Consider the following 15,399-nt stretch of genomic DNA (forward strand, 5'->3'; position numbering starts at 1 on the left):
GTCTGGGCGCAGGGGTGTCGGGAAGCCGCAGCGCGGGAGGCTACAGGCTCGGAAGTTGGTCCACCTATAACTGCTCGGTGGCTCCGCCCTTGCTCGCCCCCGCAGTACCTTCGGGGCTCCCCAAGGACGGGAGGGATGCAGAGAGAAGAGCAGCCCAGCCTGCGCGCGGGGACGTGGGCTCCTGGAGCACCCTCGCTGAGCGGACTTTTTGGAAGAACTGGTCTTGACGCCCCGCTGGGGGCTCCCCTGACCCCCTTTCTCAGCCCCTTCTGCCTCCCCTTGCCAGGCACAGCGATGGGGGACGGGATGCCCCCTTAGCCACAGCTCTCTCAGGTGGCGCACTACTGAGCAAAGACTGGGAGGCTGGCAGAGCCCTGGTGAGATCAGGCAGGAGAGCTGATTGGTGGGGCCTCGGCACCACTCGACCTGTGCACGGGTCTCCTTCTGAGGGCTGTTCCTTGTCCTCACCTGGAGCAACTATCACATCTGTCCCCACCCCCCTTCCTCTCCTCCCCAACCCCTATCTTCCCCCGAAACACATTCCCCAGCTGCGGCTGGATGGGTGTTTGAAACTGCAAGTTTGGCCGAATCAAGCCCTCCCTGAGACAGTTAGTGGTTCCCCAAGTCTCAGAATAGAGGCAGCCCCTCATACACGCAGCACTGGCCTGGGCAGGATAAAAGACCCTACAGACCTCCAGCCTCCTATCTGGCCAAGATCCCCCTCAAACCGCTTTATCTTGTCAGGCTGGTCTCAAGTCCCACCTCTGCGCTTCTGTGCCTGGGACGCTCTGTCTTTCTCAACCTGGCAACCTCCTACGCATCCTGCAGGATCCCGCTTAAACAGCCTTTGTCTGAATAGTCTCCCAGAATATCCCTCTGTGCCTGCCTGGGCTTTCCTAGCCCCCTTCCCGTCTTGCCTGGACCCCCAACTAGGAAGGACGCAGCTCTCAGAATCATCAGACGTCCCCACCCCAGCAAACACAGCACTCACAAGGCACCTTCGAGATCTCAGACGCCAGGATCCTGATATACCTTGTTCTGATCTCCAAACAATGCCACGAGGTGGGACAAATATTGAGTCCATCTACCCATGAGGAAACTAGAGGAAAACTAACTTGTTCCAGATCACCTGTTGGGTAAGTGCTGGGGGGAGTGGGGTCCAACCTAGACCCCCAGCCTGCGAGGTCCAGTTTGGGGACTCCAGGGCTCTCAGTAGAAGCCCCCCCGCTCCCCTCTGCCTGTCTCTTTGGCAAAAAGGAGGGGTGATTCTGGGGCATGGGGTTGGTTGGTCCTTCCTCTCACACCTGCGTGTGGGAAGAATCACAGAGGGGCTGAAGGGCGCAGAGGAAGGCACCTGCAGGAGGTCTAGAAGCAGCAGCAGCTCTCCCCGTGAAGGCTTTGCAGACCCAGCGGGAACCGTGCCCTGGAGCCCAGGGCCCCACGCTGGATGCTGGTGGGCTGGGGAGGGCATGTGCCTTAAGCTCTCCTGACTCAGTTTGCTTATCTGTAAACTGGCGTCAGTAAGAGTAGCCACCTGATCAGCTTGCTGTGAACATTAAAAATCCAGGCTGGGTAGTTCTCACCATGGCACAGCAGAAACGAATCTGACTAGGATCCATGAGGTTGTGGGTTCAATCCCCGGCCTTGCTCCGTGGGTTAAGGATCTAGTGTTGCCGTGAGCTGTGGTGTAGGTCGAAGATGTGACCCAGATCTGGCATTGCTATAGCTGTGGTGGAGGCCTGCAGCTGTAGCTCCAATTAGACCCCTAGCCTGGGAACCTCCATATGCCACAGATGCGGCCCTAAAATCCAGGCTGGGTGTTGACACTGGGCCTGGTACACAGTAGGTGCTCAATAAATGGCACGGCTGTCCCAGCATCTGCCTTGTCATTGAAGGGTCAGTGAAAACCCTTGGATGGAGGGGTGATGGCTCAGGGACCAGGCGGGATGGGGGTGCAGAGGAAGCCGCCTGCACACATGGAGGTGCCTGGAGGACCAAGGGGACCCACAGGCCGTGTGGAAAGCTGCCAGCCCCCATCCCTTGCTGTGCTCTCCTGGGGCCCCTCGGCCTGGAGAGCTGCCTGGAGTGTGTGGTGGGCGGGCAGCCCAGCACGACGCCGGCTGCCAGGGTCCCCTAGTGCTGCCACCCCCTCCCTGTTAAGGGGCCCAGGGGACTGCAGCCCAGGCAGGGAGCTTCTGCACAGAGAATGTCATTGAGGTGAAAGCTGATCCATCACGGTCTGTGTGGTAACGCAGATTTCTGAGGCAGTTAGACAATAAGAGAACTACAATTAGCAGAATGGATAAATCTGAAAATGCAACATTGACCCAAGGGAAAAAAAAAAAGCTAGCTCTGCACAGGAGTGTCTGTTGTGGCACAGCTGAAAGGAATCTGACCAGGAAGCATGAGGTTGCGGGTTTTATCCCTGGCCTCGCTCAGTGGGTTAAGGATCCAGTGTTGCCGTGAGCTGTGGTGTAGGTCGCAAACATGGTTCAGATCCGGCATTGCTGTGGCTGTGGTGTAGGCCGGCAGCTGTAGCTCCAATGTGACCCCTAGCCTGATAACCTCCATATGTTGTGGATGCAGCCCTAAAAAGAAAGAAAAAAAAAAAAAAAAAAAAAGCTCTGCACAATGATACGTTCAATATCGGAAGTTTAAATACCAGTCAGCCCTCCGGGTTGTTGATGGCTGTGAGCCAGAGGCCATGAAAATGTCAGGCGCAGGTGAGGCATGAAGGCTGCACTGGGACAGAGGAGGGCAGCTGCCTGTCAAGTGGAGGGCTGCAGAAGCATGCGGGCGGCGTGCCCAGGGCTGGGTCGGAGGGCAAGCTTGGGAGAGCCTTGGGGTCCTTGGGGGCACCAGTTAGGGACATACAGGAGGAGGTGCTCTGTGCCCTGCTCAGCCCTGAGCCCAGGGCCCAGGGACAAAGGTCTCTGCCAGGCCTCCCCAACCAGGAATCTGGACCCTAAGGGTCCCCAAGAGTCACCTTTCTGGGGCTCGCCCTTCTTTTCATCCATGCACAGCCCCTCGGAGAAGCTGACTGATCCTAATCAAGGCTTCTGACTCTTTGCACATGTCCCCCCACACTGGACCAAGCCCTTGGTGGGGGGGGGTGGAACCCCGTCTGCTTCGTATGCATGGCCTCCATTCTAGGCACAGACCCTGGTTCCCGACAGGAACCCCATCCTAAGGACACTGTGAATGAGAAAATCTCTCCGTTTTGTCATTCTCAATATAACATAATCCAAGATCATAACAAGATCATAAATCCAATGCTGGCATAAGAGAAAAATTAAAGCCGACCCAGGTCTACCTTTCATACCCCTTCCTGCCCTTCATGGGCAGCTGCTTCTAACTCTTTCAGCTATTTCTCCTTATGTTTGCCTCCATATTTTGTTTTTGTTTGTTCTTTTTTGGCTGCCCTGAGGCATATGGAACTCCCCGGCTGGGGATCAGATCCGAGCCAGCTGCGAATGCAGCCTATGTGGCAGCTGTGGCAACACCAGATCCCTGACCCACTGTGCCGGACAGGGGATTGAACCTGCATCCCAGCACTGATGAGAGGCCACAGTGGGAACTCCTCCACATTTTTCAACTCACTCCACAATTTTAAGTCTTTCTCTAGCTGCTTCTCCCCTCCCCTCCTCTTTGAGCTCAGGGAAAAAGAGTCTTTGCTTCCCTTACTGTCCTTTTGCAGGGTTTTCTGAGGGTGAGATGGCACCTGCATACGGCCAATCCACCAGGCTAACTGGTTCAATGATCCCTGTTCTGCAAATGAGGAAGCTAAAGGGTCAATGAGCTGATCGATGTTGCCAGCAAATAAGTAGTAGACCTTGGGTTTGCAGCTCACGTCTGATTCTAAAGTCCAAGCTCACATCACTGTCACAACACACTGTCTCTTTTCTAGAAGCGTTCAGATCTGGACTGGCCTCTCTGAGCAGAAGGGACGTCTGAGCGTGCCTGGACCCCGAGGGTATCGAGGAGGCACCCCAAAAGCTGCATAGACCTGAAGCTCTGGAACTGACTACCATCCCCTCAGCAAACGTGCCCTGTACGTTGCTCCACATCAAGCCTCCCACCCTACTCAGCTGGGTGGGCCCAGCCATGAAGAGGACAAGTTCTCCACCTGCCTTTTGTAGCGGGACGGCATATGGAAGTTCCCAGGCTAGGGGTCTAATCAGCTGGGATGTTGCCAGAGCCACAGCAACGCCAGATCCTAGCCGCGTCTACGATCTACACCACAGCTCATGGCGATGTCAGATCCTTAACCCACTGAGCGAGGCCAGGGATCGAACCCGCAACCTCATGGGTCCTAGCTGGATTCGTTTCCACCGCGCCACGATGGGAACTCCTGAATTGCCTTTTCTGACGGGGACTGTCTTTGTGTCTGGGCGCATGCGTGTCCCAAATACGAGAGAAAGATCTGGGTTGGAGAGACATTTGGGTTCTTAATAAGGTTGCAATATTTAGCAAGTAAAAATACAACACTCCCAATGAAATTTGTTTCAGCTGAACAACGAACAACATTTTTTTTTTTTTTGTCTTTTTGTCTTTTGTTGTTGTTGTTGCTATTTCTTGGGCCGCTCCCGCGGCATATGGAGGTTCCCAGGCTAGGGGTTGAATCGGAGCTGCAGCCACCGGCCTACGCCAGAGCCACAGCAACTCAGGATCCGAGCCGCGTCTGCAACCTACACCACAGCTCACGGCAACGCCGGATCGTTAACCCACTGAGCAAAGGCAGGGACCGAACCCGCAACCTCATGGTTCCTAGTCGGATTCATTAACCACTGCGCCACGACGGGAACTCCCGAACAACATTTTAATATAAGTATGACCCATTGATATTTGGGACACACTTACACTAAAACATTCACTGCTCCGGGAGGGGAGGGTCCGAGCAAAGGGGAGCCCGATGCTTGTGGCCGGACGCCAGGGCTGCGGGCGACCTCCGAGCTGTCAGCTCCGGCTAGAGCGCCGGTGCGGGTAGCGCCGCTCTAGCCTGCACCTCGCTGATGCGGAAGTCGCGAGCGCACTTCCGCCGGGCGGGGCCGTTGCTGGGCGGGGCGGTGACGTCGCCCCGGAAGGGGTGGGCCCGCCGGGAGTCTGGCCGTGCCGCGCCGCGCCGGCCGGGAGGGGGCCGGATCCCGGACCATGGCGGCGGCGGCGGCGGGCCCCGAGGGGCGGCGCGCGGCGCTGGAGGCGGCGGCGGCGGCGGGCCCCGAGCGGGGTGGCGGGAGCTGCGTGCTGTGCTGCGGCGACCTGGAGGCCACTGCGCTGGGCCGCTGCGACCACCCGGTGTGCTACCGCTGCTCCACCAAGATGCGGGTGCTGTGCGAGCAACGCTACTGCGCCGTGTGCCGCGAGGAGCTGCGCCAGGTGGGCCGCGCCGGCAGGGCCGCGCGTCGGGGCACCGAGGCGGGCGCGGGGGCGCGACCGGGCGGGGCGGCGTGGCACCCGGCGGCCGGAAGGGGACTTTGCCTTTCTGATGTCCGGCTGCGGCCCTGGTGGCGCCGGCTTCCAAAAGAGAGGCCTGGCAGGGCCACCTGGGGCGGGGTACCGATCCTGGGGCCGACTGTGGGGGGTCTGGGGCTGGGGGGCAGGAGGTGGCCGAACTGGTTTGAAGAGGCAGATGTCCCTGGAGAGACAGAGCCTGGGGACTTCTCTTCCTGCGCTTCGGTAATTCCTGCCGGGCCACAGGAAGGGATGATCCAAGCAGACACGCCTCGACCTGCTCATCTTTGGGAGGTTATTCCTCAGGGGTCTCCGTTCCCATGGAGGCTACGGGGAAAGTGAGCACCTTCGGAGACAGTCTGTCTTGGAAGCAGAGGCTCCAACTGAGCATTTCCAGCCTAGCTGTGTCTCTGGGCCTCCTTGGGTGATGCTCAGGAGACTCCTCTGAGACTGGCGTTTTTCTTCTATTAAGTGACAGTTGCACTTAGACCGGCCCACCAGAAAGGAAAGCAGAACCACCGAGGTCTCCTCAGGGTACCTGGGGGGTGGGAGTAAAAGTGTGAGCAAGTGTTTCTCCTCTTTGCCAGTTCCAGCTGGTGGGGCTCTGCTCCAGAGTAGAGGGGAGGGAGTTTCTGACTGTCAAGACTTGGAAGCCCTGGGGAAGTGGGGGGCACCACGGAGCTCTGCTCCACAATGCCAGCTGCTAGCTGCTGGCTGCGAGTACCTAGCTGGAGCTCCTTGCTTCGCTGTGCTTTGAGATCTGTTTGCTTCCAGAGTTGTGAAATTCCCCTGGTTTCTTCATGGAAAGCTTGGGCTGGTGACATGTGCCAGGGAGTCTGACTTTCCTTTTCCTAGAAGTGATGCAGAAACGTGGTTTTTTCACTTTTGTTAACGAGACATTTATGGTCATGGAGCCAAGGAGATGCTGAAGGCCCACTGGGGGCCTATTCTTTGTGTTAGCCAAAAAAAGAAAGACCCTTGGAGATGCCGTCAGTCTACAGTCGGGTGGACAGAGACGGCCCCGGATCTGGGAGAGCTCTTGGTGCTGGAGCAGTCAGGGAAACCTTCGATCTGTGACTTAGTCAGAAGGCACGTCCCAGCTTCGCCAGAGCCTGCCTTGCTGGCCAGTCTTGGTGATGTGATGTAATCCTTGACCGGCCAGGTTTCCCAGCACCTGGAGGTTCCTTCCAGGCAGGCAGGCAGGCAGGCAGGCAGGCAGAGCAGAGTGCCAGGCCCTGGGCACTGCAGGTCTCACTCAGGAAGTGAGCACACATCTATACATGGCTACCATGGCTAGCATCTGGCCTCTCTCATTCCATGTGGGTCCCACGCCCTTCCAGTGCTCTCTGTGGCAAGGGGGCGTGGGCATGAGCTGGTGTTTGGCACCAGCTGTGGGGTGGTTTGGCATCAGGTGCCCTGGCTGAGCCTGGCCTTCCTCTTGGGCCTGCCCCGAACTGCTCGGCAGCCAGAGGGTGACCTGGGAAGTTTGGGGAGATGATGCTCTTCTCCATTCATCTTGCTTCCCTCCCACTCTTGAACTTGGAACTCCCCCATCCCCATCCCCCATCCCCCTTGTCCCTTGCAAAGTCCTACGCTGTCCTCTGAATACTTCCCGTGTCCTGTGTCCACTTGGGAATCCCACAGCAACCCCTGACCCCTGACTCGTCTTTGCCTCTGTTACGGGACTGAGTCTTTGTAAAAAAATGGGAGGAGAGCGAACCAAGATGCTTTTGGGACTGGCCAGCTCCCTTCTTGGTGTTTTTTTGTTTTTGTTTTAGTGCCACACCCACAGCATATGGAAGTTCCCAGGCTGGGGATTGAATCGGAGCTGCAGCTGCTGGCCTACACAACCACAGCAACTTGGGGTCTGAGCCTCGTCTGTGACCTACACCACAGCCCATGGCAACACCGGATCCTTAATCCACTGAGGGAGGCCAGGGATCAAACCTGCAACCTCATGGATACTAGTCAGGTTCTTTACTGCTGAGCCACAATGAGAACCACCAGCTCCCTTGTTAATTCCTCCAGCCTGACCTAGCGCCTCCCTGTGCCTGCCCAGGAGGCAGCGTTGCGCGTCCATCATCTAGGATCTAGGCCTGACCTGTGCCTCTGTCCTTGGATCCTTGATCCCCTCCTATAAGGGTGATCACCAGGGAGGCTGGGGCTTGGGCCATGCCGCTTGGATCCCTGCCCATCCCTGGCCAGGCTACCACGCCCTCATCCTTGTCTATTCACTCGGTCTCGCTGCTCGCCTCGCTCTCTGCTGGGGCGGGGACTCCGGCCACACCAGGCTGCACTGCTGTCCTGTTGTCTGTGCTGACCTGGGGGGCCAGTCCTGGTTCCACCCTGTCCAGGAGGGGCAGTGGGCACTGCCACATCCCACTCCCTGGTTCCAAACCTGCTCGCCCTCCTCAAACGACCACGCCTTGAGCCTGTGTGCCCACGGCCACTTTCCTTCCTTAAGCCTCTTCTGTGCTTCTGGTCCTTTCCTGAGCCCACCCTGGGTCCACTTTCTGGCCCGGCTCAGGTGTGCCAGCCTGGGCTGCCCCACCAGATCGCTCAGGAGGGACAGACACCCACCTAAGCTGTTGCCTAGTCCACAGTGAGGGTGCTCCTAGCCTGAGGAGACACCGCTCAGGTGGATCAGAGCAGATCTCTGCAAGGAGCCTGCCGGGCCTGGTGGTGCTGGGGACAAGGGCCGCCCCCAGCACAGGTTTCTCTGGGGAGGGAAGTTGCTCCCCTGCGGAGTCTGTCGGGCCTGGATGCTTTTTGACAGCTTTGGGGTTCCCTTGTGGGCTGCTGATCTGGGCGCAGAGTCCTGGTGGTTCGTTCCTTGTACCCCGTGCTCCTCCAGCAGCATCGGAGTGGTTCGTGGCTAGTGTGCTCTTGATCCAAGGCGGGGCGTGGGGGCCAGAGAGAAAGAGGGGCTGGAGGGAGCAGTGCCCTTGTTGGCCCTGAGGAGCGGGATCCGACAGGGGTCTGGTCATCGCCCAGTGCCAGGGTCTGTGGGGGGCAGAGTAGGCTTTCACGAGAGTGCTGGAGACCCCTGAGGAGTGGCCACCACGTCCAGCACACCAGCTCGTCTGTTTGGTGCCCCCAGACAGCCCAGTTAAGAGGCAGCAAGCTGGGCAAGAGCAGCCAGGGGCCCTGACTGAGTCCCATGGGGGAGCCCCTCTCCTGTGTTTTCTTGAAGCGCCAGGGCTGCACGGAGGCGGCGTGCTCACCTGGTGCGTCCTGTCCTGGTAGCATCCCTTGTTGCTTGAGCTCCTCCTTGGACTGTGTCTCTTCTTTCTTCTGGTAAAAGTCATTCTGTGCTTAGCACCCTTGTGATTAAGCCCGGGTTTGCCTGGCTGTTTGATCCTGTCACTGCCCCCCGGGCAGCCTCTGAGTAGGGAGCCAGCCGGCGGCCCCCTGGCGGCGAGGCCGGGCATTGCGTCTCTGCCCCGGCCACCTTAGCCGGGGGCTTAAGGAGAGGGGGGCCTGGGCTGGCCCCAGGCCGGCAAGGGTGCTGCCTGCTGGGGTCTGCCTTTCTTCTCAGCCTCCTGGGGTCCCCCGTTGGGCGTCCCTGGCCCTGCTCACCAGTCCCCTTTGCTCCTGGCTCCAGGTGGTCTTTGGGAAGAAACTTCCCGCCTTTGCCACCATCCCCATCCACCAGCTACAGCACGAGAAGAAGTACGACATCTACTTTGCAGACGGGAAGGTGTTTGCCTTGTACAGGTGAGGAGGAGGCCTCAGCTCGGGTGTCCGGGGTCTGTGGGCGCTTGTGGAGAGAGGGACAGACACCCTCGTCCCCTCCCGTGCTCCTCACAACCCTCAGGTGGCTGTGCGCCTGCTATTGGCTGTCCCTCCTGGGGCTGGGGGTGCTCCCAGCCCCCTCCTGCGGGGGTGCTAGGGATGGGGGGCAAGGGCGAGTCAGGGAAGGCACGCAGCACCTGTCTGCTGGGGCTTCTGCAGCCAAGTTCTTGGCCTAAGGTGGACAAACGTCTTAATGGGGTACAGTTGTCTTGGGGGTGTCATCTTCCAGGTGAGGGGCAGTCCCCCGACTCAGGCCCCTGCGTGGGCTCAGTCACCGTGTCCATCTGATGTAGGTCTGCTGGATCATGGACCCAGCGCCCGGCCCTGGGCCCAGTACTGCCTGACTCCGTGGAGAGGTGGCCTCCTGGCTCCCACCCTCAGGGTGTCTACGGGGGTGTAAAGGGGGCTCCTGGGGACCTTCTGGTGCCTGCTGGAGTGATGCTGAGGCACTGAGTGCCCTCGTGGGCTGGTGGCTCTTGGTGTCTCCCTAGGCAGCTGCTGCAGCATGAGTGCCCACGGTGTCCTGAGCTGCCACCTTTTGGCCTCTTTGGGGACCTGGAGCAGCATATGCGGAAGCAGCATGAGCTGTTCTGCTGCAAGCTGTGCCTCAAACACCTCAAGGTAACCCCCACAGCATCCACCTGGACATCCAGGGAGTCCCTGGCGGAGGTGACGGTGGCCAGGCCCCGTGGAGGGGGGTACCGAGGGGGGTGGTGCGTCCAAACAGCCATGAGGGGCTTGTTGCTGCCTCTGGCCCTGGACAGGCCAGATCCCCGGACTCCCCAGCATCCCCTGCTCTCCTGCTTCTCAGAACCCAGGGGCTGGGATCAGCCTGCAACCCTAGGCAGGGAGGGCCTCCCGGTAACTACACGGCCCCGCCAGGCCACCCTCTTGGGCTCTGGGGCAGACCTGATGCCAGCAATCCCTCTGCGCGGTCGGGCTGGGCAGAGGGGGGAGGCCCGGGAGCTCCCCCCTCTGCCCAGCCCCCTCCTCCCTGCAGATCTTCACATATGAGCGCAAGTGGTACTCGCGCAAGGACCTGGCCCGGCACCGCATGCAGGGGGACCCTGACGACACCTCGCACCGTGGGCACCCGCTTTGTAAGTTCTGTGATGAGCGCTACCTGGACAACGACGAGCTGCTCAAGCACCTGCGCCGCGACCACTACTTCTGCCACTTCTGCGACTCAGACGGGGCCCAGGACTACTACAGGTGGGCGTGGGCAGTGACCCGGGATGCCCAGCAGGCTGGGCACAGGCCCCTGCTGACACCCCATCCCCGGCAGCGACTACAAGTACCTGCGTGAGCACTTCCGAGAGAAGCACTTCCTGTGCGAGGAGGGCCGCTGCAGCACCGAGCAGTTCACGCACGCGTTCCGCACCGAGATCGACCTCAAGGCCCACAGGACGGCCTGCCACAGCCGGAGCCGCGCCGAGGCCCGCCAGAACCGCCAGATCGACCTGCAGTTCAGCTACGCGCCGCGGCTCTCGCGCCGGAACGAGGGTGAGCCAGGCCTCCCTTCTCCCTCGCGGCCCCCGCGGCGATGCTCACGCTGCAGGGCCCTGCTCCGGAGCCCTCGGACCCAGGTCCCGGTTCGGTGCCTCACACGTCAGCGGGGATGAGGCACACCCCTGCTGAGCCTGCGTTCCTGGGCCCATCGAGGGGCCCGAGTGCGTGGGGCCTCGCTGGCTCCCCAGGTGTCCCAGGTCAGGAGGATGATTGAGTGCCAGTGGGTGTGGGGCCCTCATGGAGGCCTGGGCCGCTGTGGACCCCGGGGTGTCTGGCCCCGGCTCACGGGCTGTGGTGGGCGGGGAGGCCCTGCCCTCTGAGCCCCAGCACTGGCCCGGGCCGTGACGGGCTGTGCTGGCCGCAGGGGTCGTCAGTGGCGAGGACTACGAGGAGCTGGACAGGTACAGCCGCCAGGGCCGCTCGGGCCGGGCCAGCGGTCGCGGAGCCCAGCAGAGCCGCCGAGGAAGCTGGAGGTACAAGAGGTGGGAGGATTCATGTGCCGCCAGCACTTAGGTTCTCCTGGTGCCACCCCTGGGGCAGTGGCAGCAGCCGATAGCTGGGCTGCAGCAGGCACCGGGGCCTGAGACTGTGGCCCCCTGGCTCCGGCAACAGGGTCTGCTTGGCGTCCTCAGTGAGGTCCCTCCTCTTTCCCCTGGCTTCAGCCAGAGATACCAGGACCTGGCAGGTTGGGGGCGTGGAGGGGGCCTGTGTCCCTGGAGGGTTTGGTGCAGTTGTGCCGTGAAGCCCCGGCATGGTGGGCACACGCTCAGGCTGGGGCTGCCCCTGATGGCCGGGCTGGATGGAAGTGTCTGTGGACCCCAGTCACCACCCCAGAGAACTGGGCCCAGGTGCTGCCCAGGGAGCTGAGGCCTGAGGCTGGCAGGCAGCTGTGTCCTGCTGGCTCACAGCGCCCTCTTCTGGCCATTGAGGCTGGGCTGACACTGGCTCCAGTGGCGCCTGGCAGCCTCCCTGTGTCCAGGCCCCTCCCCTGCCCCTTGTCCTGCATGGCACTGAAGTCCTGGGCTGTGCCCAGCCTGAAGGCCTCCCCATCCCAGGGAAGAAGAGGACCGAGAAGTGGCAGCTGCCATCCGGGCCTCTGTGGCTGCACAGCAGCAGCAGCAGCAGCAGCAAGAGACACGCAGGAGCGAGGACCGGGAGGAGGGCGGCAGGCCCAAGAAGGAGGAGGCAGGGGTGTGGGGTCCCGAGGAGCCCCATGGCCCCCGGCGCCCTCCCCGGACCCAGGGCGAAGGCCCAGGTGAGCTGGCCTTCCCTGCAGGCAGCTCTGCTCTGGCCCCAGAGGCAGGAGGCAGGCTCCCGACCAGCTTGGTGCCCACGCTGGCAGGGCCCCCACCCACAAGGCCAGCGGGAACCTGCATGCCTCCCTGCGTGCCTGGCCGCCCGCAGGGCCTGATCCTGCCCCTCAGCATGGGTCGGCCCTGGCCTAGGCTGTGTCTGTGTCTTGTAGGCGCCAAGGAAGCCTCAACCAACGGTCCTGTGAGCCAGGAGGCCTTCTCAGCAAGCGGCCCGGCTGCAGGAGCCACGCTTCCAAGGTAACCCGGGTGCAGAACTGGGGGAGGGCGTGGGGCTGCACGGAGGTGGGGAGGCTGCAGCCAGGGCCCTCAGGCCGCTGACCACGCTCCTCCCCTGGCCCAGCGCGCTCCCACACCTCACTCCGAAGCTCAAGGACGAAGACTTCCCCAGCCTCTCCGCCTCCACTGCTTCCTCCTGCCCCGTGGCAGCTGCCCCGGGCCCCGTGGGGCTGGCGCTGGCCTACCCTGTTCCCACCAGGGGCAGGGGCACTTTCCAGGAGGAAGACTTCCCCGCCCTGGTGTCCTCTGCCTCCAAGCCCAGCACTGCCCCCACCAGCCTCATCTCTGCCTGGAACAGCAGTGGCAGCAAGAAAGTGGCCCATCCCACCCCTGGGGCCCCGTCTGCCAGTGGGGGAGGCCAGCCCCCCAGGAAAGGTGCCAGGGGAGGCAAGGGGGGCAGAAAGAGCAGACCGTCCCCCGCGGAGGAGGACGGCCACGCCGGCCTCACCCCCCAGGAGCTGCGGAGCGGACCCACGACGGTGGCCGTCTCCTCCCTGCTGGCCTCCGCCCAGCCCTTCAGCAAGGTGGGCAAGAAGAAGAAACCCGGCGCCGCCTCGCCCCCGCCCCCGCCCGCTGACAGAGACGGGCCCCCTGGGGCTGAGCAGGTCCCTGAGGCGCCCCCCGGCAGAGCCGAAGGGCCCGTCGCCGTCATCGTCAATGGACACACAGAGGGTCTGGCCCCAGCTCGGAGCACCCCCAAGGAGCCCCCTGGGCTCCCCAGGCCCCCGGGCCCCCTCTCCTGCCCCACCCCCCAGGAAGACTTCCCCGCGCTCGGCGGCCCCTGCCCACCCAGGACGCCCCCGCCCCCAGGTACGTGCGCCTCGCAGGCCGGCTCTGGGGCTGCTGAGGGGTGGGGGGTGGCGCTCGGCCCAAGGTCCTGCCGCGCAGGTGCGGGCAGAAGCCTGGGCGCACCCTCTTGGCGGGGCGGGCGAGCTGACGGAGGCCGGGACTTGGCGTGAGGGAGCCCGGGTGCGTGCTGGCACCTGGGGCTGGGCCTGCCCTCGGGGGAGGGGTGGCAGCGCACGAGCGGGCCTCGTCTGGACTTTCCCGTCCCTGCCCTGGCCCCTCAGGCTTCAACACCGTGGTGCTCATGAAGGGCGCGCCGCCTCCGCCCCCGCCGGGCCTGGCGCCCCCCGTCAGCAAGCCGCCCCCCGGCTTTTGCCGCCTTCTGCCTGGTCCCAGCCCAGTCTGTGTCCCCAGCACAACGGCCGCGGCGAAGGCGTGAGTGGTGGGGGGCGGGCCCGCTGGCCTCGCGTTCTGGGGGGGGGGGGCGGGCGCACCTCGGGCCAGGCCTGAGGCCCTGCCTCCTCCCGTGCCGGGTTCCAGACCTAGGCTGACACCCGTGCCGCGGGCCTACCTGGTCCCCGAGAACTTCCGGGAGAGGAACCTGCAGCTCATCCAGTCCATCAAGGACTTCCTACAGAGTGACGAGGCCCGCTTCAGCAAGTTCAAGAGCCACTCGGGGGAGTTTAGACAGGTCAGGCAGGCAGGGTGTGGGGGCAGCCCGGCCGGCAGGGGCCCAGGCCTGGGCCAGGTGTGACCGTGTCTGGCTCTGGGTGGCAGGGCGTGATCTCCGCGGCCCAGTATTACAAGAGCTGCCGGGACCTGCTGGGGGAGAACTTCCAGAAGATCTTCAACGAGCTGCTGGTGCTCCTGCCAGACACGGCCAAGCAGCAGGAACTACTGTCTGCACACACGGACTTTCGGGGCCGGGAGAGGCCGCCAGGCGCCAAGGCCAAGAAGAGCAAGAAGGGTGCGTGGCAAGCCAGCACCCAGCCGGCGGGCCTGGACTGCTGCGTGTGCCCCACCTGCCAGCAGGTGCTTGCTCACGGTGACGTCAGCAGCCACCAGGCGCTGCACGCCGCCCGGGACGATGACTTCCCCTCCTTGCAAGCCATCGCCAGGATCCTCACGTAGCTCCGCCAGTGTGGGCAGGAGCTGCCTTGCCCACGAGCCTCCTTGCTCCCTCCTCCTCCCCCGGGCTGCCAGGCAGCCAGGTAAGGCCCCGGTGAGGCCACCTGCTCAGGTTCCTCAGCCAGCAGGCCCTCCAGGGGTCCCCAGGGACGCCCACCTGCCCTGTCAGCACGCCATCATGTGGGAGTCCATCTGGTTTTCTCCCGGGCATGGGCACGAGGCCCCTGCCTTGGCAGCAGGCTGGTCAGCATTTCTAGCTCACGCTTTGGGAAGGCGCTGGGCGGAAAAGACCAGGATGCCGAAGCCTGTCTGCACTATCAGAGCCGGTGGCCACGATGGCCGCATCTGGGACCTCCGGAGCCTGAGGGCTGCCGCGCCACGGCCCCTGAACCGTGGGTCCACTGGCACTAGAGTCAGGTGTTGAGTGTGTTGTGTAAACAGTTGGCTGTTTCGTGATCCAAGAATGTTCAGGATTAAAAGCAGACACGAAATCGTGCTACTTGAAGTTGAATCTTTTTATGAGACAAGCTGAATCTGGGATCTCAAATTGCCTCTCATCTTTTATAAGACAGTTTATCTTCAAATAAATTTATTTTGCAATAATGCCCATAGCTGGTGTTCTGAGCTTCTCTGCCTGCCAGGGTCACCCCACAGCCAGGGGGACTCAGAGGGGTCAGATGCTACAGCTAGGGTGCAGCAGTGAACGCTGGGGTTGGGGGGGGGCCATGGGGAGGGCTGGGCGCCCACTCTGCTCACAAGGAGAAGCGGCTGGCATCGCCCAGGCCTTCCAGGGATAAAGACGCCTGCGCTCGACCTGGAACATGTACCCAGTGAAACTGTCCTTTCCGAACACATGGGCCTAACTCAAGGTTTATACCCACAGAGCCGTCAAAGAGCTTCTAAAGATAAACTCCAACAAGAGCAGCTCAGAAGCAACGCAGGGTCATCTGAAATACTTAGAAATCATTTGTACTTAATTATTTGGATCCAGTAGTTTGTAAGAGGACCAGACACACACAGAGATCTATCTTTTCTGCCACAAACATAAGTAGGAGGAGGAAAGATCTAAACGCATGGCCACATCCGAATAAGGCAGCATCCGTAGATGAAAAGAAACAGGATGTCTTTCTAAGGGAAGCAG

At 61.8% G+C, this 15,399-nt stretch overlaps 1 protein-coding gene across 2 annotated transcripts; it reads left to right on the plus strand.

Annotated features, from left to right (window-relative positions):
• On the plus strand, positions 5,104-14,867 carry ZNF598 (zinc finger protein 598). 2 transcript variants are annotated; one of them, XM_013987817.2, is made up of 12 exons: positions 5,104-5,376; positions 9,056-9,168; positions 9,738-9,867; positions 10,247-10,458; positions 10,532-10,749; positions 11,120-11,237; positions 11,811-12,010; positions 12,221-12,305; positions 12,409-13,154; positions 13,415-13,565; positions 13,671-13,821; positions 13,908-14,867. In XM_013987817.2, the coding sequence occupies exons 1-12, from the start codon at positions 5,152-5,154 to the stop codon at positions 14,259-14,261; spliced, it is 2,703 nt and encodes a 900-aa protein (XP_013843271.2). In that variant the 5' UTR covers positions 5,104-5,151; the 3' UTR covers positions 14,262-14,867. The 2 variants fall into 2 exon arrangements, with proteins under 2 accessions (XP_013843271.2, XP_013843272.2); XM_013987818.2 differs by having other exon boundaries at positions 11,120-11,228.

Source organism: Sus scrofa, chromosome 3 (genome assembly GCF_000003025.6).
Source record: "Sus scrofa isolate TJ Tabasco breed Duroc chromosome 3, Sscrofa11.1, whole genome shotgun sequence".
NCBI classification, from domain to species: Eukaryota; Metazoa; Chordata; class Mammalia; order Artiodactyla; family Suidae; genus Sus; species Sus scrofa.